Source organism: Protopterus annectens, chromosome 4.part1 (genome assembly GCF_019279795.1).
Source record: "Protopterus annectens isolate FY-2018-M chromosome 4.part1, PAN1.0, whole genome shotgun sequence".
In the NCBI taxonomy this organism is placed as follows: domain Eukaryota; kingdom Metazoa; phylum Chordata; order Ceratodontiformes; family Protopteridae; genus Protopterus; species Protopterus annectens.
In genome coordinates, this window is record NC_056734.1 from 1,006,065,943 (window position 1) to 1,006,087,912 (window position 21,970).

Consider the following 21,970-nt stretch of genomic DNA (forward strand, 5'->3'; position numbering starts at 1 on the left):
AACATTAGGAGTCCCAGGACAGATCCCTGGGGAACACCACTAGTGACAGGTTTGCTGTTGGAGGTGATGGCACCTGTTCTGACTGTGTGTGCCCTATCGGTGAGCCAGTTGGCCACCCACCTGACGAGATAGGGATTTACACGAAGTTGTGTTCGCTTTTCGATGATTCCTGAGTAGGGGATTGTGTCAAAGGCCTTGGCCAAGTTAAGGTAAGCTGTATGTACTGACTTTCCCTCATCCAGGGCCTTGGTGACAGTCTCATAGAAGTCAACAAGGTTCAATAGGCAAGATGTAGCACTGACAAATCTGAATTGAGTGGAGCAAGTGCTTGGTGATTGCCTATGTCCTTGTTTATGAAATCCATAATAATATGCTCCCTAGCTTTAAAGATCAGACTTGTCAAGCTAATGGGACAGTAGTTTCCCGGGTCAGTAGTGGCATCACCTTTGTGCAAGGGGATGACAATGGCAGTTCTCCATTTTCCAAAGAAAATTCCATTTCTGGTGGGCACTGGAGCCACTAGGTCTGTATTCAGATAGTCTGATACCAGTATCAAAACATAAAGTAAATGCAGTTGGAATAACCCATGCTACTGTTATGTATCTTGTTTCAGAATCTTCTTTAGGACTGATTGAAGAAAGGCATTCTTTTCTTTTGAGTACTTCTGTACCGGTAAATTTGCTAGGGAGTGACCTGTTATGCAAACTGGGTTGTACTATTTATTGTACACCAGAAGGGGTGTATTTGGATGTTCCAACAGAATCAGTGGGGAAGTATTAGCAGTCTTAGCAGAAGCTGAGGAACAGCCTTTTGAAGGCATACAGTCAGCTGAAAAACTGCTGCAGCAGGTACCTGCTAACTTATGGGCTAAACATGCTAATAATGTAGGTGTATTAAAATCTGCAGAACCAGTAAAAGTAAAACTGAATCCATCTAAACCTCTCCCTAGAGTTCTACAGTATCCACTGAAACCAGAAGCGGAGCAGGGAATCAAACCTGTAAATCAGTCCTTGGTATAACAAGGAATAATGGTGCCAGCTAAAGGCTCTTGTAATACTTCTGTTCTCCCTGTAAAGAAGCCAGGAAAAGATACATATAGGTTTGTGCAATATTTGAGGGTTGTCAACAATGCAGTATTACCAACTTTTCTTGTGGTTCCAAATCCAGCAATAATACTGAGTTGCATACTACCTAGAGGAAAATATTTTTTCTGTGATAGATCTGTGTTCAGCATTATTTTCTCTACCTGTCTGCCCTGAAAGTCAGTTTCTGTTGGCTTTTACTTAATGAAATCCATCTTTTTTGTAATGATGATATAGCCAAATACCATGTTTTGGTGGTGTTTGCACTGGTATTTGGTAACACCCACTATGGTCATGAGGCAAAGCCTTTTAATGTTCAGTGTGTAAGATTGCAGTTTTAAAAAGTTTAGAATTGTGCGTCAAGGTACTGGCTGTACCTCTACACTGCTGACAACATTTGTTAGTGTGGTTGGCAGTAAGAGTGTATAGCAAATGTAAACTACTGCCTTTGGGCTGTGACCAACACCAGCCACACTCAGATCCCACAGTATATAGCTGCCAAGCAGAGTTATACCCTTTGGATCTCCAGAGATATACTCAGCTACCTGTTTTTTCAGTCCCTTCCATTATCTTACCAACTATTAACTATAACTTGCCTATAACAGACTCGCACAGTGCAGGCTGCTAATATCTTTTCAGTGTTGCTGCCCTTCCTGCTTATATGGTAATAGGTTGTCATCAGCTCAAACACTCTGGCACATCAGAGTCACTTGTATACAGTTAAAATGAGCTTTTGTTAGGTTTTGGTGTACAGTGCTGTATTTGCTTGTGCAAGTAAGTGTATAGATTCTTGCACCTGCCAGAGTGTTCTTCAGTAGCCTGTAGAAAGCCAGTTTGGCATTTTCCATTCCAAAGGGTATTTTGGTGACTCCATACAACCCAAAAGGGGTAGCCAATGCAGATGTCGCCCATGCAATGTGTGTCAATTGCAATTGCCAGTAACTCAGAGTCAGGTTAGTAGTAGTCAGGTACTTAGCTCCTCACAAATGCTGTAAGACTTCATCTGGTTTAGACATGGGTTATACATCCAGTTCTGTGCGACTGTTTAGTTTTCTGTAGTACGCACACAAGCTAGTACTCTCAAACTTTTTTTGTCAGCATTACTGCTGGCAAGTTCCAGTGACTGTTGCATTCTAGGATTACCCCCAACTCAAACATCTCCTGCAGTTCCTGCCTAACTTGGGCATCGTAGCCTGCTTGGTTTGTCTATTGGTGTGCTCTGGCTTATCAGTGAAGCAGTTGCTGCTGATGTGAAAGTACTACTACATACATTGAGCTGTCAGACTGAGTCTAACTTTGGTACTACCACAAGATTTTGCTTGGATTCCTAATGCATTTACTGAGTACCAGTATGCGTGTTGTGGTAGGGGTTCATCATGTTAGTATGGAAGAGTTTGCATCTCTTCCACCTACCTGACCACTTCACAAAATTAATCTCTCTCAATTTCTCAAAGTTGGAAAGGATCCATCCATGCTGTGCCTGCAACTTGTTCTGACAGAAAAAAACACTATTACATTTTATTCAAATGAGTATTATCATATTGTTGCTTTCTGGTCTTACCAGACCTTTTGCTGCTTTTCTTTTTGTACTTGGGGTTCTTCTGTCAACCCCCATGAGTTACCTGAGTCTGTGACATTTAGGGCATATTGCACAACTACGTTGTGATAATTGCAGTCACCCTCCCAGTCATCATGAATTGGATATAGGAACACATCACTTGGACCTGAAAATATGTCAAATGCTGACAAACCTGTTGGTTCTCATCTGTATGCAAAAAGGAGATGGGTCAGATATTTGTCTCAGCACCACTTAAACTTGTCTGTGCATGCCATCAAAGCATGCTGTTAAGAGTAGAACTAAATGTCTCCACTATTCCATTTACTTGTTAGTAAAGCTGATTAGCATGTCTGACATGAAATTAGCACCTCTGTTAGTCACTATTCACTGGGAAAACGTATCCGGCATATAATCTCTAATGGCACATGTATTACCTTTTTCTGCTTCAGTAGAGGATCATGCCACCACATCAGGGTACCTTGTAGCATAGTCTACCACCACTGACATATAATGATTATCCCAGATGACCTGTGTTTAAGTAGTGCCACAAGCTTGCCCTTGACTGAGAGGAGGGAGGTAGGCAGCCTGCCTTCGCTGCAATATATGCAGTATTATAGAATGGTGAGCTCAGTTCTTCATAAGAAGTGAACCACTTAGTTTGGAGGTTGTACATGAATGGAAGCTTACATGCATTTCCCAAAGCTTACGGAGCTCACAAGGCTGCAGTGGGATGGCAAGAGTGAGGACACACTCCTTTATCTCTTTACTGGCGCCAGACGTAGGTCAGGTTGCACTCAGAGAAGGTAAAGGTGGGTCCAGTAGACCTAGTGAATGAGGAGAGGGAGCTTGTGGAAGCAGATGGTCAACTGTGGGGGGCAGTATAACTGGTGTACCTGTTATCTCTTATTTGTGTGCTTTCAATGGGTATTCTTTAAAATGCTTCAGCTGAGACACCAAAGAAACCTTTGATGTTATGTGGTCCTATCTCGCCTACATTTATTACTGATGGGTTCGGAGCCGAGAATCGGCTCCGACTCGGCCGACTATTTTCTAGCATGAAGTCTCTAATTGGCTGGGCTAACTGGTATCCTGGGATGCACCTCGCCCCAACCCCCAGATCTCGTTTGCTGCTCGTTGAGTTAGGACATGGTCTCGAGCTTGGCTGTGGCTAAGTACACTTTTACTAAACTTTCTAAAGTTTTGTACTTCTCTTTTATACAAAAAAAGCTATTCTCATAGCTATATTGTGTTTTGTGTGTGTTTGAGCCTGTTCGGTTAGTTTTTTGGAGAGTGTGTGTGGTTTCCCTTGTGTTTGGCGGGCTAGGCCCATTTAATTTAGAGGGACCTAGTCCTCTCCTTCGCATCCATTCTATAGTGTGTTTGTTGTCGGTTCCTTTTCCTAGGGAACGTTTATATTAGAGTTCCTGTGTCCAGTAGTGTTTCCCGCCTTCCTCTTGTTGTTGTTGAGTGTTTGGATATTGTTGGACATGTCGAAAGAGCAGAAGGAGCATAAACCCTCTGGGTTTAAAAAATGCTCTAAATGTGCTTATAAAATGTCTATTACAGATGGGCATGCCATCTGTGTTTATTGCCATGGTGCGATTCATTTACAAGAATCATGCAATGTCTGCCATTCCTTCAGCTCTAGGGTGCTGCAGGAAAGGAAAAATAAACTGATTTTGAAGGGCCTAGTCAAGCCCGCTTTTGAAGAGGATCTAGAGTCTGCTTCTTCTACTGGCAAGTCTAAATCTACCAGAACTAAGAAAAGATCTCCAGCTCCATCTAGTTCTTCGGAGCCCCCGGAGAAGATTTTGAAAATAGTTACAACCTCCTCGGCTCCTTTGGCTTCGGAGCTGCAGGACAAGAGCTCTGTTTTGGATACTGCCTCCTCGGCTCCATTGTCCTTGGGGCCGCAGGAGGTATCTGTGGTACTGGAGTCGACCTCGACTCCGATCATTTTGGAGCCAATTCAGAGCCGGTCACCCAGTGTTAGACAGGAGTCCATAGGTAGGAGATCCTCATCTCCTTCAGTTTCCTCCAAATTCTCGAGGTTGTCTGATTTGGATGTGGATAGGGTGGTTCAGAGGCTCCTTCAGTCGCCGGTGTTGGCCAAATTGTTTCGGCTCTGACCCAGTCTGCTCCGGAGCCTACCCCCTTGTCGGTACCGATGATTCCTCTTCCGAGCACCTCTGTGTCGTCGGAGCTGGAGTGTTCGGCGCCAAGTGATGTCCTTGCGCCGGCTCCGATACGCCTGGCGGGTTTATCGGAGCCGTCGTCGGCTCCAACCATTTCGGTTCCGTCATCTGGTTTCGGCACCCTGGTTTCTTCGGTCGGGCCCGAGGGGGATGCATCTGGACTTCTGTCGGCCCCGAATCTCCCTCTCGGCTCTTCGGCTAGGGGGACCCAGACTCTGGTTGTGGTCTCGGAGAAAGGTCAGTCCTCGGATTCGGGGGGGCCCACTTTCGAGGCCATGAGGAGCGCACTGGCCAGGTCGTCAGTGACATCACTTGGATCGGTCACTCCGTCCCCATACACCCCGGCTAGAGCCTCTGATGCCCCCCTATCTGTGGACAGCGGAGCTCGAAGGCCTGAGGACACCCCCATGAGTGGTCCCCAACTTTCTGAGGGCCCCTCAGAGTCTGTGCCTGAGGAGCCTCCCAGGAAGAAGTTGTGCAAGAGGAAGCACATAGACTCCCAAGACGAGTCAATCACCTTGGATACAGACCTCGAAGATGCAGAGGGGTCCCCTAAGTAGTCCTCCGATGATGTCTCTTTCTCCGACATCCTGGAGATATTGAGGCAGAGAGGCGACTGGCCTTCCAAGCCCCCCTCTGAGGAGGAGTCTGTATTCCTCAAGGCCTTCGGAGCTCAACCTTCCGCCTCCTGGGTGTCTCCACCCTTCGATGAACTCTTAGACCTGATTTGTTGAAGGGTGTGGGAGCACCCTGATTCCTTGGAACCGGTGCTCAGTCGTCCGAATAAGTTCCTGTCTGCTCCCCCAGGGAAAGAGTTCTTGACAAAAGGGGTCCCTGTAGATGCCACGTTGGTGGCGTCAGCCACTCAGCAGGAAGTTGCAGAGGCCTCTTCTTCCGTCCATTCTCCTGACAAGGAGTACAGGAGTATGGATCGGTATGGGAAGCATACCCTGTCTTCAGCGACCTTTACACTGCGGTCACTGAATTACCTTTGTCACTTTACTCGGCTCCAGAGAGATCTCCTCAGAGTTGCAAGATACCTTGACGGGTAACATGCCTGAGGTGGTAGCGCAGACTGTTAATGCCCAGTTGTCTACCCTTGGTTCCATTGTCAACTCGTCCATGAGGCTCATATCTTATGCAGCCGAGGGGGCGAGTAGGACAGCTAGTTCAGGTTTGGCTCTTAGGAGGCAAGCTTGGATGTGCCTATGTCACTTCGCGGAGGCCTTCATGTCTTCGTTCACTGACGCCCCATTCGATGGGTCCTCTCTTTTCGGACCCAAAGTGAAAGATACTCTCACCAGATGTGAGCAGGAGGATAAGACTTTTTATCTGCCATAGGGGCCCATTTTTCTCTTCCCTCTAAGCCTTATCCCAAGGCTCAGAGAGGAGGGAAGATGTGGTTCAAGAAGTCACAAAAGTCTTTCCCCGCCACTCATGGTGAGCCCCCCTCCAGAGGCAGAGGAGGGGGGAATTATTCTGGAAGACGCCGTCCTAGGGGCAGAGGAGGCCCCCGCAATTTGGGAGACCGCGACTCCTTTCGCATATCTTCCTATCAGCATCCCTGAGGGATCGCCCGACTGTGCTATTCCGGAGCCAGTTGGGGGCCATTTTTTGAGGCATCCTCAAGCCTGGGAGAGCATCACTCAGGATCGATGGGTGCTTTGAATAATTACCGGAGGTTACACCATTCCCTTTGCTTCACCCCCTCCCCCAATCAAAAAAATCCCGGACATTCCACCCAGTCAAAGGGATCAAGCAGCACTAGAGATATCAAAGCTGCTAAGAAAAGGAGTCATCCAACCGGTCCCCTCAGACCAGATCGGATCAGGAACTTACTCAAGACTCTCTTTGGTGCCGAAAAAAACAGGGGACCTGAGACCCATTCTGGATCTCAGCTGATTGAATCACTACGTCCTGAAGTCCGTATTCTGAATGGTCACTCTTCAGTCCATCTTCCCATTGCTGGGAGAGGGATTATGGATGTGCTCCATCGACCTCAAGGATGCCTTTTACCGCATCAGGATAAACGAGGCATCCAGGAATCATTTACCCTTCTGGCTGGGAGCCAGTCATTTCCAGTTTCGAGCCCTGCCCTTTGGTCTCACCGCAGCCCCCAGGGTGTTTACCAAGTGTTTGGCAGTGGTGACAGCTCACCTGAGACGTCTAGGATTCCAGGTGTTTCCTTACCTGGACGATTGGCTCCTTACTGCCCCCACCAGGCATCTCCTCATTCAAGCCAGGGAGGCTACCATGACCTTTTGCCAAAGGCTAGGAATTACATTAAACTGGGAAAAATCTGCCTTGCTGCCCTCACAGCGTGTTGTATTTATAGGCGCAGAGCTAGACTCTGTTCAAATGAGGGCCTTTCTACCTCTAGAAAGGATAACAGTGTTGCAATCTCAGGTCCAAGCTTTGTTGCCCCGCAAGAAGGTTCAAGGTGGGTTAGATCTTCAGCTATTGGGATCCATGGCAGCGACGGTCATGCTAGTGCCCTTAGCCAGGCTACACATGCGGATCCTCCAGTGGCTCCTTTCAGTCCAGTGGTCCTTTCAAAAATTCCCTGTCTTTCATCCAATTCTCCTCACGGAACAATGCAGACAGAATCTTTGTTGGTGGCTATGTTCCTCCAACCTGGACAAGGGGAGGAATCTAGTTCCTTTGTCTCCTGCTGCCACAGTGACCACGGGCGCTTCCCAGATTGGGTGGGGGGGCATTATCTGGGCAGAACGGTCCAAGGCACGTGGCAGGATCACAAGGTACACTTACACATCAATGTCCTAGAGATGAGAGCAGTGCTATTAGCGTTGCAAGCACTCCAGAGCTGTCTTCCCCTGGGAACGATTGCTATTCACTTGGACAGCATGTCACTTGTGTGGTACCTGAACAAGCAAGGAGGAACCAAGTCTTAACCCCCTTTGCAGAGAAGCCATGAGAGTGTGGAATTTGGGCAGTGTCTTCCCAACGGTTTCTATTGGCAATGCACATTCCGGGAAAATCCAACGTGATAGCAGACAGGCTAAGCAGAGCTATTCTGATGCCCTACGAGTGGTCTCTGAACAACCGAGTTGCGACTCGGATATTCAGCAGGTGGGGTCAGCCTTGCTGCGATCTCTTTGCCAGTCCTCTCAATGCCAAATGCAGCAACTACTTCACCCTGATCCCCCCACAGGGGGAGTCACCCAGGGACGCACTATTCCACGGTTGGCCTCCTGGTCTGCTCTATGCCTTTCCTCCGTTTCCTCTGTTACCAAAAGTGATTCAGAAAGCCATTTACATGGGAAGCAAGATGATTCTAATTGCTCCACACTGGCCCCGCCAAGTCTGGTTCCCCTTCCTTCAGCGGTACACAGTGGACGGTCCTTGGACTCTGGATCCAGTGCCAGACCTATTGACTCACATGTCGGGGCAGTTCCACCCCTCCCTACAGTCCCACAGGTTGACAGCCTGGCTACTCCACTTCCATCATTAGTTAGACTACATTCCCTTTCGCCTGAGGTGGTGCATATCCTATCGTCGTCTCACAAGTCCTCCACCAGAAAAATTTACTCCAGCAAATGGAAGAGATTTTCCACCTGGGCTCAGGACCAAGGCCTGGACCCTTTCACAGCCCCTATATCGGTGGTCTTAGACTTTTTTGCTATGCTATTCCAACTAGACTCTGCTCCCTCGACCATTAAGGTGCAGCTGGCTGCCATTTCTAACTTCCATGTATCCTACGAGCCCGCTCTTATGGGCCATAAACTTTGCAAGGCCTTTTTGAAAGGAGCCTGGTTACTTCGCCCTCCTGTGTCAGAACCCGTCATGCCATGGGATTTAAATCTGGTGTTGCAAGCCATCACTTCTCTGCCCTTTGAGCCGGCTGCCACTTGCGAGCTAAAATTCTTATCCTGGAAGACGGCGTTCTTGGTGGCCATCACTTCGGCTAGAAGAATATCAGAACTTCAAGCGTTGTCCATTAAGCTCCCGTATTTGATCTTCCATAAGGACAGGGTATCCTTGAGACTTAATCCGTCCTTCCTCCTTGGATGACATTTGTGCAGCGGCCACCTGGGCTTCTCATCATACCTTTATCTCTCATTATAAGCTGGACGTGGCATCTAGAGGCCGGGCTTCCTTTGGTTCCACGGTTCTCAGGAGTATTTTCCTATGAGCCTCCTGGGTTAGAGGTGCTAGGGACGCTGTCCCATCAGTAATGAATGTAGGCGAGATAGGACCACATAACATCAGTTAGTTATGTACTCACCATAACGATCGATGTATGTGGTCCATCTCCTACATTCAGACGCATCTCCCACCTGCCCCCTTCCTGAAGGATTTGGAGGAAAATTGCTCTGAGACCCTTCAAAATTGTTTTTTATTCTTTTTTCCTGGTGGGTGATATTCCTCTTAGTGAGGTTTGTGTATGTGGGGTGATTGCGATGTATGCAAACAAGATCTGGGGGTTGGGGCGAGGTGCATCCAAGCCAATTAGAGATTTCGTGCTAGAAAATAGTGGGCCGAGTTGGAGCTGATTCTCTGCTCCGAACCCATCAGTAATGAATGTAGGCGAGATGGACCACATACATCGATCGTTATGGTGAGGACATAACTGTTTTATTCTCTGGCTTACTAACATACTGGCACTGCTCAGAAGTCCTACAGCAGCTGTCACATCCTTTCCAGTACCTGGCAAGTAGGAATTTTGCACAAGTCTTGCTTTTGCACTCTTCCCCATGTTGCCTGAAAAATAAATATTATTGGCTGTGGCCAAAAGTGCCATCAGTAGGCCTTTAAGACTACCAGCTGCTATATCACTTCTCCCTGTAGCCCAACTTCTGGATGCATTCTGTGTGTAATTATGCTTTGCCCCAGTATCCAGACATCCCTTGCCCTTGAAAATCAAGGGTGTCATTGGCTAACTTCCTCAGGTTCTGCAAGGTAGGATCTAAGATCTGCTTATGATGTTTTTTTTTTTTTTCTTCTTTGGGATTCTCTCTGCTCCCCTTTCAAAGGAAGTCCAGTACCTTTTTGACAGGTGTGGTTCAGAGAGACATTGCATCATTAAACCTTTTTTTATAAGAAAATAGAGAGACCAATATGACAATTACACAAATTCTGAACACACTGTACTAAGAATTTGAATTGACAAGTCTTAATATGCCATCAGCTCTACAGTGTTATAGTACTGTGGAGTGTTTGTTTGCAGAGAAACATAGACAACAGAATAGACAGAGAGGATGGATTTGTCAGTAAGTGAAACAAAGTCATAGCATAGTCAGAGGGAGAGGTTAGAGCAAGAGCAAGAACACATCCATTTATTGATTTAATTGGCCTTTTAGTATTGTTTTAAACTGGGCTAGTGATATAACCATTGTAATGTTTTCTGGTAGTGGATTCCAGATTTTACTTATATAATTTGAGAAGAGGGAATCTCCATCTTGGTTTTTGGTTATATTGATTTTTATGTGATGTTTGTTAGTGGACCGTAGGGCTCTGTTAGTGGCATGTAGTTGAAGAAATACTTGTAGGGCAGGTGTTTTCTCAAGTTCATAGAGTATTTTATGGGCCATGGTTTAACTGGATGTAGTGAAGGAGATGGGGAAGCTCTAACCACTTGAGTTGCTTGAGTGCTATACATTGGTGAACTCTAGTTGGTAGGTTTGTAGCATATCTGGCAATTTTGTTACAACAAGATTCAAGTTTTGCTAGCTCAATTTTTTTTAGATTTGTGAGTATGGGAGCTGCATGCAGTAGTGTGGAGATTGTGAGATTGAGCAATGGTAGTTTTAGTATTGTGTTTGTTCCTAAACAATGTTCCGAGATTTTTGTGTACTTTTTTTACTTTTTTGGAAATACGAAGATCAAATTTTAAGTTACAATCAATTTCGACTCCTAAAAGTTTGGTGTGTGGTGATGGGGAGATGGTGGTGTTGTTGTTGGTGTTGATGGTGTTATACAGTGTTGAAAATGTTAGTGGGTGGGGCTGATTTTAGTGGGTTGGAAAAGCATAAGTTTGTTTTTTTGGGGTGTTTAGAATTAATTGAGAGTTTGTAAGCTAGGTCTCAACTGCTAGGAAGGATTGTTGTGTTAGATTTTGAAGTTCTTGAATAGAGGAAGCAGCACATACTGGAGTCATCTGCATATTAAATGAAGGAGGCTTGTGGGGTTGAGGTGTGGAGGTTATTTGTATATTGAAATAGTAGTGGGCCTAAATTTGAGCCTTGAGGGACACCTATGGTCACTGGTAGAAGGGGTGATAAAGTCTGTTGCCAAGAAACTGCTTGCTGACGTCCAGTAAAGTAGTCCTGGAATCAGACGAGGGTAGATTGGCAGAAATTTAGTTGAGAGAAAACATTTAGTAGTTTACTATGAGAAGCATATTAAAGTCTTTTGATAGGTCCGGAAAGATAGAGGATACATAACTACTGTTGCTCCTGTGATAGTTGATAGTACTGGTAAATGACATTAGCGCTGTTGATGTACTGTGGTATGATCGATAGCCGTGCTGAGTGTTGGTTAGAAGTTTGTTAGTATGTAGACAATTAGTAACTTGCATGTGAATGACCCTCTCTGTATTTTAGACAGTGGTGATAATACTGAGATCAGGCAGTAGTTGGAAAGATCTGCTGACTGAGCCATCTTTATGTAGGGGTATTACATGAGAGGTTTTCCAAATGGGGAGGGACTTGTTATTCTGCTATGGATCTGTTGATAAGAATTAATATAGGATAGGCTATACCGTCTGCTACCGTTAGTTTGAGGAAACTGGCAGGTAAGGTGGTGGGTTTTAGTCTTTTAAGCAGTTTTTTGATCATCTCTGTAGTTACAGGTTGCAGGGAGAAGGTAGTTTTAGTATTGGAGGAGCGAGGGTTTGATTGTCGGACAGAGCTAAGATAGTTTCAGTGAAGTATTTGTTAAATTGAGTAGCAATGTTGTCTGAATTAGTAGTAGTGGTAGGAGGGGTGTACTGACTTTGCCTGGGAGAAGTGTATTATTTCTAGCTCTCTGGAATTTCTGTGTTTTAATTGGATTTCTGAGTAGTAATTATTTTGTCTTGCTTAATTTGCTGCTTTGCTTTATTTCTAAGTTCCCGGTAGATTTGTAGAGTGGGTTGGGACTTTGTTTTGTTCCAGGTTGGCCAAGCCTTGTCTCTAGATTTAAGTAGTGATTATGTTTCTTTCGTTAGCCATGGGGCATAGTTTGTCTTCACACATGTTTTTCGGCTAGGGGCTTGGGAGTTTAGTAAAGACAGTAAGGTAGAGGTGAAGTAATCAATTGCTTGCTGTAGGGGTAGAAGTTTCAGTGGTGTCTAGTTACAATGTTTAAGTATATCTATAAGGTAATTGGGATTCAGGTGTTTTTTATCAGTTTAAATGTAGTTTTTTTTAGATGGTTAGCTTGTTTCCTAAGTACACAGGTCGGGAAGTGTTCACTGAGAGTTGTCTGGTAGACAGCCAGAATAGGAGTAAAGGGCTGGCCTATTTGTTAATATCCAATCTAGTGAGGAGTGTTTGTTGGATGGCTTATTAATCCTAGAGTGGGTGACTGGATGTGTTGTGTGAAGCCATGCAGGTTGATGCAATTTTTGGGATTTGTGGAGTTGCAGTCTAACCAGTCTACATTGAAGTCACCCATAATAATTGTTTCCTGAGATAATGTTTTACTGCTCCAGTGTAGTATATTTTCTAATGGTTGGATATTATCCCCTGGTGCCATGTAGATACCTATTATGTGTGTGTGTGTATATATATATATATATATATATATATATATATTTTGGGATTAATGTTTAGTTTAGCAAATACTACTACAGAATTGTTAAGGTTTAGTGTTTTTCATCTAAATTTTCTATGGAGAGGTGGCTTTTAAAGAGTAGGGCCATGCCACCTCCTCTTTTACTAGTTCTGTTTGTCTTTTCGGCTTTTCCCGGTTAGGGGGTCGCCACAGTGGAACTCCGGTCCACTAATGATTGGCAGCAGATTTTTATGGTGCCGAGTTGCCAGCCTGACGCCCAACCTTCAGCGAAGGCACGCCCATTCACGCATGTCTTTCGGAAGGCCACTCGACCGCAGGGAGGACATGCAGACTCCACACAGAAGGCACTCCAGCCAAGAATCGAACAGCAGAACCTCTTGCTGTGAGGCTACAACGCTATCGCTGTACCACCGCACGTATATTATATCCTGGTGGTAGTATTTCATTGCTGGGGGTGGTAGATTTTAGCCAAGTTTCTGTGAGAACCACAATATTCGGGGAGTATAGGGAGAAGTTAGCATGCAGTTCATGAATTTTGTTTACACTTTTTATATTAATATTTACTAGTAGAATACCAGATTTGTCCCTAAGACGAAGGATTGTAGATTGAGTTTGTATATTATCATTTCCTGTTAGACTGTCTGCTGGGATATCATTGTACACCGTTACTTGTTTCAGTGATCCCCCCCCCCTTCCCAGTCCATGTGAATCCTTGCCACTGATAACTGAAAATGTTTCCTTTCTCTGACCCTAACTGGAGTGACTGCCTGAGCAAGTACTGACTGCTACTTTTTTAACAACTATAGTCTTAAAAGTGGTTAAGTCTGATGCAGTATCCTCTTAGTAATGATTTTTTTTCCCTTCAGCGGGATAACGGTAAAGGCCTTTGTAATTTGCAATTGCTGTTATTGATTCTGTTTGTTTAGGTAAAATGAAAACAGCATAATGATGTAAATTTGAGGTGTTTGAGAATGTGAGTGTTGAAGCTAAGGCTTTGCAATAAGTGTAAGAGAACCTGGTGTGTGTATTCCACAGACTAGTGCCCAAGTAAGGTAGGGAAGCAGTCTGCATTTAATAGCATATGTGTGAGTACTGGTAGTACGTGTAAGGACTGGGAGCAGTGATCTGGAAAGTAGTCCAAGGATTTTTTTCTTTCTTTTGTTTTCTCTCTCTCTCGTTTTTATTTCTTAATGATTTCATCCAAGCATGTTGGTTATCTCCTGTACCATCACCCAGTTAGCCCATTTGGTCCTCCAGAATGAAAACTTGGATATTCTTGGGATGGTCAAGTGCCATACAAACATGTTTGTTCCCTTCTTGGGAATCCCTGGTGTTATGCAGTAAGAATTGGGTGATAGGGAGTGGGACAGCTTGGTGGTCTTGGAGTAGCTGCCTGCTTTTTCCCTTTGTTCAAACCCCTTTCCCCTCTGCCCTCTGGCTCTTCTGAATCTGCAGTTGCTTCCAATACGTGCCAGGTTTACCTTGGATGAATAGTGTAAATGCACTGTGGCAGCATGGACTCAGCTGGCTTGGAGCTCCACTAGGTAAACACTTAGAACTTCCACTAGGTGTTACCCATGTGGTAATTCTGTGCTGTATCCCTTCTCCCGTGATGGGTGAGCGAGCAGAGAGGCCTCTCACTCATGTCGTCCCCAGCCAGCTCTGAATGAACTTTAGTTCTTTGTGGTGTAATTAGGGCTTTTTTCTCAATGCCATGGAGCATAAGCATGTTCTTCTTGAGAGGTGTACTTCACTTAAGCCTGTTCAGTATGCTTTTGATACTGTGTCTATCAGAAAAGCAGAATGAATTTTGTTCTGCAGAAATTGTAAACACTGGAGTGTGGAAGATTAGAGCTATTACTGACAAGAAGGGTTATAGATGGGGTGGAAATAATTCTTTACCAAGAGCAGTTGTAATTGTGAAATGGAGAAAATGAATGATGTTTTACACTCTTGCCGTAATCTTATTCAGTTTGCTAGCGAGTGGTGCTGTACCTTTTTTCTGCTTTAGGGAACATATAACATCAGCAGTTCTGTGTACAGAATGAACTGTACTGTGGTAATGTATTAAGTGGTATTTAGCACAATTTCATCATTAGAATGAGTATTCATTATGGTACTGATGTTGACTTGGGAGTTGATGTAGTACTTTGTGTATCAAATATCGTGTAGACTTTTCACATTTAGAAGAAACTGTGTTGACTGTCTTGCATCTTCTAAGGGAATATGTAAGTAACATGTTTTTTTTTTTTGGACCATCTCTTGGTGACTCAGGACATTAAAATTAAAGTTTTTTTCTTTCACTTCTAAGTTGCAGGAGTGTGTTTTCAATAGCTAGTCATACAGTATAGCCATATATTTGACTTTTTAAAAAAAAATTAGATAACCCCTCACTCCTCCTCCTGACCTTCAAGTGGTCCCCAACTGGACATGAATTCATTTCCCAGTGAATGTGGCATTCACGCCTGTGTCCTGGCAATCGAGGCATTTTTATCAAAATGGCCTAACTCTTCCCCTGCTGGTAATAATGAGAGCATGTGACACCATAAGAACTGCCCATGCCCTTTTGACTGCACATACATGTGCCAGCAGTGGCTACCATCATTATCTTGGGTGATCGTGCCCATAATCTCCCTTCATCCTGACATTCCTCCTCCCTTTAACAGAGGCTGTGTCAGCAAAGCAGTGGCACAAACTGGCCAGACCATCATTCCTGTTCCACATGGATAGGCACACCCTACCTCCCTGCACTGTTAAACCACTGAGCTACTAATCAAATTCTGGTCACCTGGTCCATTGTCCAGTGTTTCAGTCTACACCACTGACACAGGCTGTCAAATATCTGATGTTTTTGAGCAAGAAACTAAGTTTGTTGTGCAATTGAGAATTGCTTCCAGGTTCCTGCTAAAATATCAAACAGCTGCAACTAGAGATTTTAAGCAGCTAAGGAACTACACATTTATTTTCTGCCATAGCAAAATGAATACTTCTGTTGAAAGTTACCTCTATACTCCTTTCCAGGCCATGTTTCGGGACTCCACAGCTTACAGTAATATGACCACCAATCTCACTGAATATTATTTGAACTGAAAATTGTGGCGCTGTGTCTCTAGAGTTAGTTCCCACCCCCCTCCCTGTTCTTGTTTTGGTGTTAATCTTGGTGGCTTTGAAATTGCACGCCCCTCTCGTAAATTTGTATTTCGATACTCCTGGGCCCATCTCATTTACTCACTCAACTGAGTGCAGTGAGATCATATTCTGACTTCAGGCACTCCTACTGTGTACAGAGAGCGCATTTGGGAAGGACAACCCCTGTAGCCTCTTAATCTTGCTCTGTTCCCTCCCCCCAAAAAAAAAAAAAAAAAAACTTTTATTCAGCTGCTCTTACTGTAACTGTCTTAGTTGCTGTTCTGCGTGCTATCTGTTCAGTTGCTCTTACTCTGCACTTATTACTGCTTGTTAGTAGCCTTCTAATTTACTGCCTTCTGCACTTGCTTTTAGTCTTTTGTTAATTTAATTGCATTTATTTAAACTGTATTTGCCGTAATGTTGCTACACACTCGTGTGCTAGCCTGAACTGCATTTGAATTGTATTTACTGCTCTTTTAGCGGCTTTTCTGTAAAAAAAAAAAAAAATCTAAGCTTGTTTCCTGCCTTTCCTGTAACTAGTCTAGTCGAGATACAGACTTGCTGTATCCATGACTGTTGGTAAGCCTCTGAGCCCCCCAAGCCTTTCTGTGTTCAAGGGAAGCCTTCTAGCTTATCAGTGGAAGTGGTAAGCACTAGGTAGCCTATCACAAGAGGAGTGGTTTCTGGCCCAGAAATTATAGTTTATTGGCCGTTTTTGAAGCTTTTCCATCTCTTTCAACCTTCTGGTTTAAAAGCCTGCTTTTGCGCCTGTTTCCTGCCTTTCCTGTTGCTGGTCAAGTCCAGGTACAGATTTGTTGTATCCAGGACTGTTGGTAAGCTTGTGAGCCGCCCAAGCCTATCTGTGTTGAAGGGAAGCCTTGTAGCTTATCAGTGGGAGTGGTGAGCACTAGGTAGCCTATCTACCACTAGAGGAGTGGTTCCTGGCCCAGAAATTTTAGCTTATTGGCTGTTTGGGTAGTTGTTCTTGCATCTCTTTCAACTTTTTGGTGTAAAAGCTGCACTTGCGGTTGATTCCCGCCTTTCCTGTAACTAGCCTAGTCCAGAAGCAGAGTTGCTGTATCCAGGACTGTTGGTAAGCTTCTGAGCCCCCCAAGCCTTTCTGTGTTGGAGGGAAGCCTTCTAGCTTATCAGTGGGAGTGGTAAGCACTAGGTAGCCTGTCTACCACAAAAGGAGTGGGGTTTGGCCCAGAAATTGTAGTTTATTGACCATTTGGGCAGTTTGTCCATCTCTTTCAACTTTCTGGTTCAAAAGCCCACATCTGCAATTGTTTCCCACCTTTCTTGTAACTAACCTGTGGGAAAGCACTAGAAAGCCTTAAACTAATACAAGCACTCAATTCTCCTTGTTAATAAGGAGAAATTAATCGTTGGCACTAAGCCTACAATTGCGGAGTACCTTGCCAAGGTAAGGGTTTAAACAGCTCTTGTACTTTACAGAAGAAACACCGAACCAAGCATGTCGAAGGGTCAGCTTCCGGTGATTTCTCCTGTCCACTTGGTGAATCTGGGCATACTGAGGCAATGCAGCATTTGTCTCATGTACACAGACAACCCTCTCCTCCCACCGCCCAACACTGCAACCTGCGAGAGATGCACTTACATAACCAAACTGGAAGCAGAGCTCTCTCCAGCCAAGATTGTGCTAGACAGTCAAGAGTAGAAGGTTAACACCTGCACTACACCTCAAGCAGCACATAGCTCTTCAAAACTCCCGCCACCAACATCCACAGATAGCAACACTAAACCCACTTATGTGGAGGCCCTTAACATTAACCTGCCCAAGCAACAAGGACCTCCAAAGCTGAAACGCAAACAAACACCAATCACAACCAAAGTGACACATAGCTCAAAACACCAGTGTGCCACCAAACAACTGCCCCTAAGGCAAGACAACGTACCCAACACTTTAGTCATAGGTAACCCTATAGTTAGGCATACTGATGTCCCACTCACCAGGCTGAACAAGGAGAAAATTACTGTCAGCTGCCTGTCTGGTGCCAGGATCCACCACATAATGCATGCACTCAAGTCACTCCACAACAAGTACAAATACGACTCTGTCATTGTCCATGTTGGAGTGAATGACTTGAGACGTACCTCCCTGAATTACATGAAAAGAGACATGGAAGAGCTCTCGGATCATGTGGCCCAGGCAGGTATGACCCTAGCCCTGAGCAGCATCCTGCCTTCACCCAGAATTATACCACAGTATAAGGACAAAATGATTGACTTCAACAATTGGCTAAATTTCTGGTGTCATTCAAAGGGGATCCAGTATCTGTCTGCCTGGGATGACATGATCGACAGACCACAGTGCTTTGCCAGAGATGGTCTGCACCTGTCACCCCTGGAATTCAGGTTACTGGCTAAGACTCTTCCCACCCCTACAGTGCCTTTTTTAGGCAAAGCTCAAAGGAGAAAACCACCACCGTAACAGATATAAGCATGCAGAATATGAAGGTAATGCTACTCAATGCTAGAAGTCTAAACCTCAAAATGCACTCTCTCAAGGCCATTTCTAAAAATGGAGAACATCGATATCTGTGCAGTAACTGAGACCTGGTTCAAGGCTCCAGAGAGCACCCCTGCAATACCAGGCTACAACTCTTACCACACTTTTCAGCCACCGAACCAGGACCAAAGCACTAAAGGCGGAGTGTCCATATTCACCAAGGATATTCACACCTCCAGGCTAGTTGCCCAACACAATGCATCTGAAATCCTACAGATGCAACTAACAACTAGGTAAGACTGCAATCCAAATTGTAGCTTGCTACAGATCCCCCACCATGCCCCAGGATTCTCACTACACCTTTCTAAACATACTAGAAAATATTAAGATACAACCAAACACCCTAATACTGGGTGATTTCATCTACCCTGCCATTAATTGGGAAAACTACTCTGGTATCAACACCTTTGCTCAACGGTTGTTGGAATTCATAAATTCCAACGCCCTGGACCAACTAATCCATAGTCTCACCAGGGGCTCAAATATCCTAGTCCTGGTCATCACCAACATGGGAGATCGATGCTGCACACCAGTAGTCACCCCCTCGTTGGTCAGGTCTGACCATATGCTAATCACCCTTGACATCCACATCCCACCCCCACCCCCTCAGTAGGGAAACCTCCATAAAAAACTTCTCCAAAGTCAATTTCATGCTACTCAAGTCAGAAGTGACAAACTTCATGACACCCATGCAGACAGGAACTGAAAGTTCAACTGCTGAAACCTACAGTAAGGCACTGTACGAGCACATCCTCTCGTGCAGGAATCATGCCATTCCAAACAGAACCAAGACTGTCTCTTCCAAAAAAAAGGAACCCAATCTGGTGGTCACCTGCCATAAACAAACTATACAACAGAAGGAAGAAACTGTTGCAGAAAAGAGGAAAATCCCAGGATGCAAAAAACTCCCTTACCAACCTCAGTAAGAAGGTAATATCCCTCATAAAATCCTCCAAAGCTAGTTACGAAAATAAAATTGCCAAAGATTCCAAGGACAACCACAAGGCATTCTATAGTTATGTCAAGAATCTAAATGGCAATGCTCAGATCTGCTCTGAGCTACAACAGAATAGCATCAAATATACTGATCCCAAGGATATTGCCAATATCTTGGCAGATCGATTCATTGCCAACTTCACCCCCTAAAGGGCCCATCTCAATATCAAAAGATTGCCAAATTCCAGTAATCACGGCCACACAGGTAAAAAATGCACTCTCCAAAGCTAAGAATACAGCATCCATGGGACCCGATGACATCCCAGGCTGTGTACTACATGAACTACAAAATGAACTGGCACCCCACCTAAGTGTCATGTTTAATCATAGCCTCACCTCAGGCTTCGTGCCCAATGAGTGGCGCACAGCTACAGTAATCCCACTCTACAAGGAGGGATCCACCTTGGATCCCGGTAACTATCTTTCCATCAGTCTGATGAGCCTGATCTGCAAAGCCATGGAATGCATTATCATGGAACTTATAAACAAAGACATTGGCAACCTTCAAACACTGAACCCCACCCAGTTTGGCTTCGTAAAAGGTCGATCTTGTCTCCTCAACCTGATTGACTTCTTTGAATCAGTCTTCAGAGCCACAGTCTTCAGAGCCATGGATGAGGGTAAGGCAGTCCACACAGCCTATCTGGACCTCGCCAAGGCCTTCGACACCATCCCCCACTCTGGAATCATAGATAAACTCACTAAGCTGAGCATTAATCTCTACGTCACTCGATGGGTTGCTAACTGGCTTACTGACAGAACCCACACTGTAAAAGTAGCCGACTCAAAATCCAGCTCCAGACAAGTGACAAGCGGAGTACCTCAGGGTTCAGTCCTGGGACCGCTCTTGTTTGGCATCTACTTCTCTGAAGTACAAGCCAGCACTAAGGGACTCTGGCTAACAACGTTCGCAGATGACTGCAAACTGGGAGCCATTATTGAATCCCCAAATGATGTGGCTATTCTACAAAAGGGCCTTACAGAACCAGATGCTTAGTGCCAGAGCCATGGGCTCAAACTCAGTGCCAAGAAATGTATAGTTATCCCCTTTGGGAAAAACCAAGTACCCTTGAATTACCACATAAGTTGCAGTACACCAAACACCGAAAGTGTGATAAGGGACTTAGAGACACAGGTGGACAGTGGTCTCACCTTCGATAACCACATAGCCACAACAGTCAGGAAATCCTCCTGTGTGGCAAACCTCATCACTAAGGGCTTTTCATCCAGAAAGGAGGTCATTGTCCCACTGTACTCATCCTTCATTAGACCCATTGTAGAGTACAACGCTTCGTTTGATATGTACCTCACAAGACACCTGCAACAACTGGAAAGGCCGCAGAAATACCTCACTAAAAGAATCACAGGCCTAAAGCAGATGCCCTATGCTGACCGTCTAAAAATACTCCAGCTATACTGTTGTCGCATATCGTAGGCGATCTCTGCTTAACATACAAGGCCAGGTCAAACCCAGTGCTGTTGTACATGCTACACTTAAAGAAATCCCAATCCCTCAGAGTCACATGCTCCAGGGATCTAAACCTGGTCATCACAATGAACAAAACATGCTGGAGGGATAGGTTCCTGACCCAGAGACTCCCCATACTCTGGAATAGACTGCCCATACATGTCAAGCTAAGCGCCTCTTTGGCCCTCTTCAAAAGGAACCTTGACGACTGGATGGGAGATAGGAAATTCACCCCGGGGATCATGTCAGTCGCCCTGCTAGACAGGGGACCAGGGAATTAAACATTCTGGGAAGAAATAGCCAGGGAAATGTTATGACTAGGCTTGTATAGGCCCTAGGGCCGATAGCCTAGTACCAACCTATGAACCTATAAGCACTTGGTTTGAATGTTGGGGGTGAATTTTAATATCCTTTTATACTTGTATCTTATGTGATAGCCATACTTCTTGAAGTTTCATTGTATCCATTATCATCTCCCTGGAGATCAGTACATAGCTATAGACTGTAACACGGTTTATAGATTCTCCACATTTTCATAAGACTTTTTTGTTGCTTTTATTTTTTTCTATTGGAATTGTACCTGTTGCAATTTGACATGATAGAAGTTGCACACACTGGGTACCTTTATTGTCATTAGTCATGCAACATCATTGGAGCATATTAGACTTTCTTAATCATGGAAGACTTGGATTCTTGACTGGTTTCTTTGAGGTGATGACTGGACAGTGTGTGGTTACTCTGTATGTCTAGTGGTTTGCTTAGTATTTTGTGTGTAGTCTACCACCTAGTCTTAGTTGCTGAATGGGAGAAATCTTGATACTTTGTCATTGAATGTTTTGTGTTGATGGAGTTTCTTTATAAATTTGTGCATTTTGTTTTGTGTCTAGAGCTCTGTTCGAGTATGATAAGACAAAGGATAGTGGACTGCCAAGCCAGGGTCTAAACTTCAAATTTGGGGACATCTTACATGTTATCAATGCTTCTGATGACGAGTGGTGGCAGGCACGGCAAGTAACTCCAGATGGTGAAAGTGAAGAGATTGGAGTAATCCCAAGTAAACGCAGGTGAGTGAATATGACTTTTAAGATCTATAAAAATAAAAATAAATACATGTTTCTATTAATCATTTTTCCATTCCTCGTCTGTTTGTAGAGTACACATAAAATGGCATAACAAATGTATTTTTTTTTTTATCCTTGTACATTTCCACTTTCAGAAAATATGCTATTTAATGCAATTTATACCCTGCTGATTTAACTGGAAATGTATTAA

The 21,970-nt window shown here is 44.6% G+C and overlaps 1 protein-coding gene across 1 annotated transcript in view; it reads left to right on the forward strand.

Annotated features, from left to right (window-relative positions):
* The window catches only part of DLG1 (discs large MAGUK scaffold protein 1), a 3,205,960-nt gene that overhangs the window by 2,356,679 nt on the left and 827,311 nt on the right, over positions 1–21,970 (forward strand). The window contains exon 19 of the mRNA XM_044070715.1: positions 21,586–21,762. Coding sequence (XP_043926650.1) covers positions 21,586–21,762 — 177 coding nt within the window. The remainder of the gene's footprint in view (positions 1–21,585; positions 21,763–21,970) is intronic.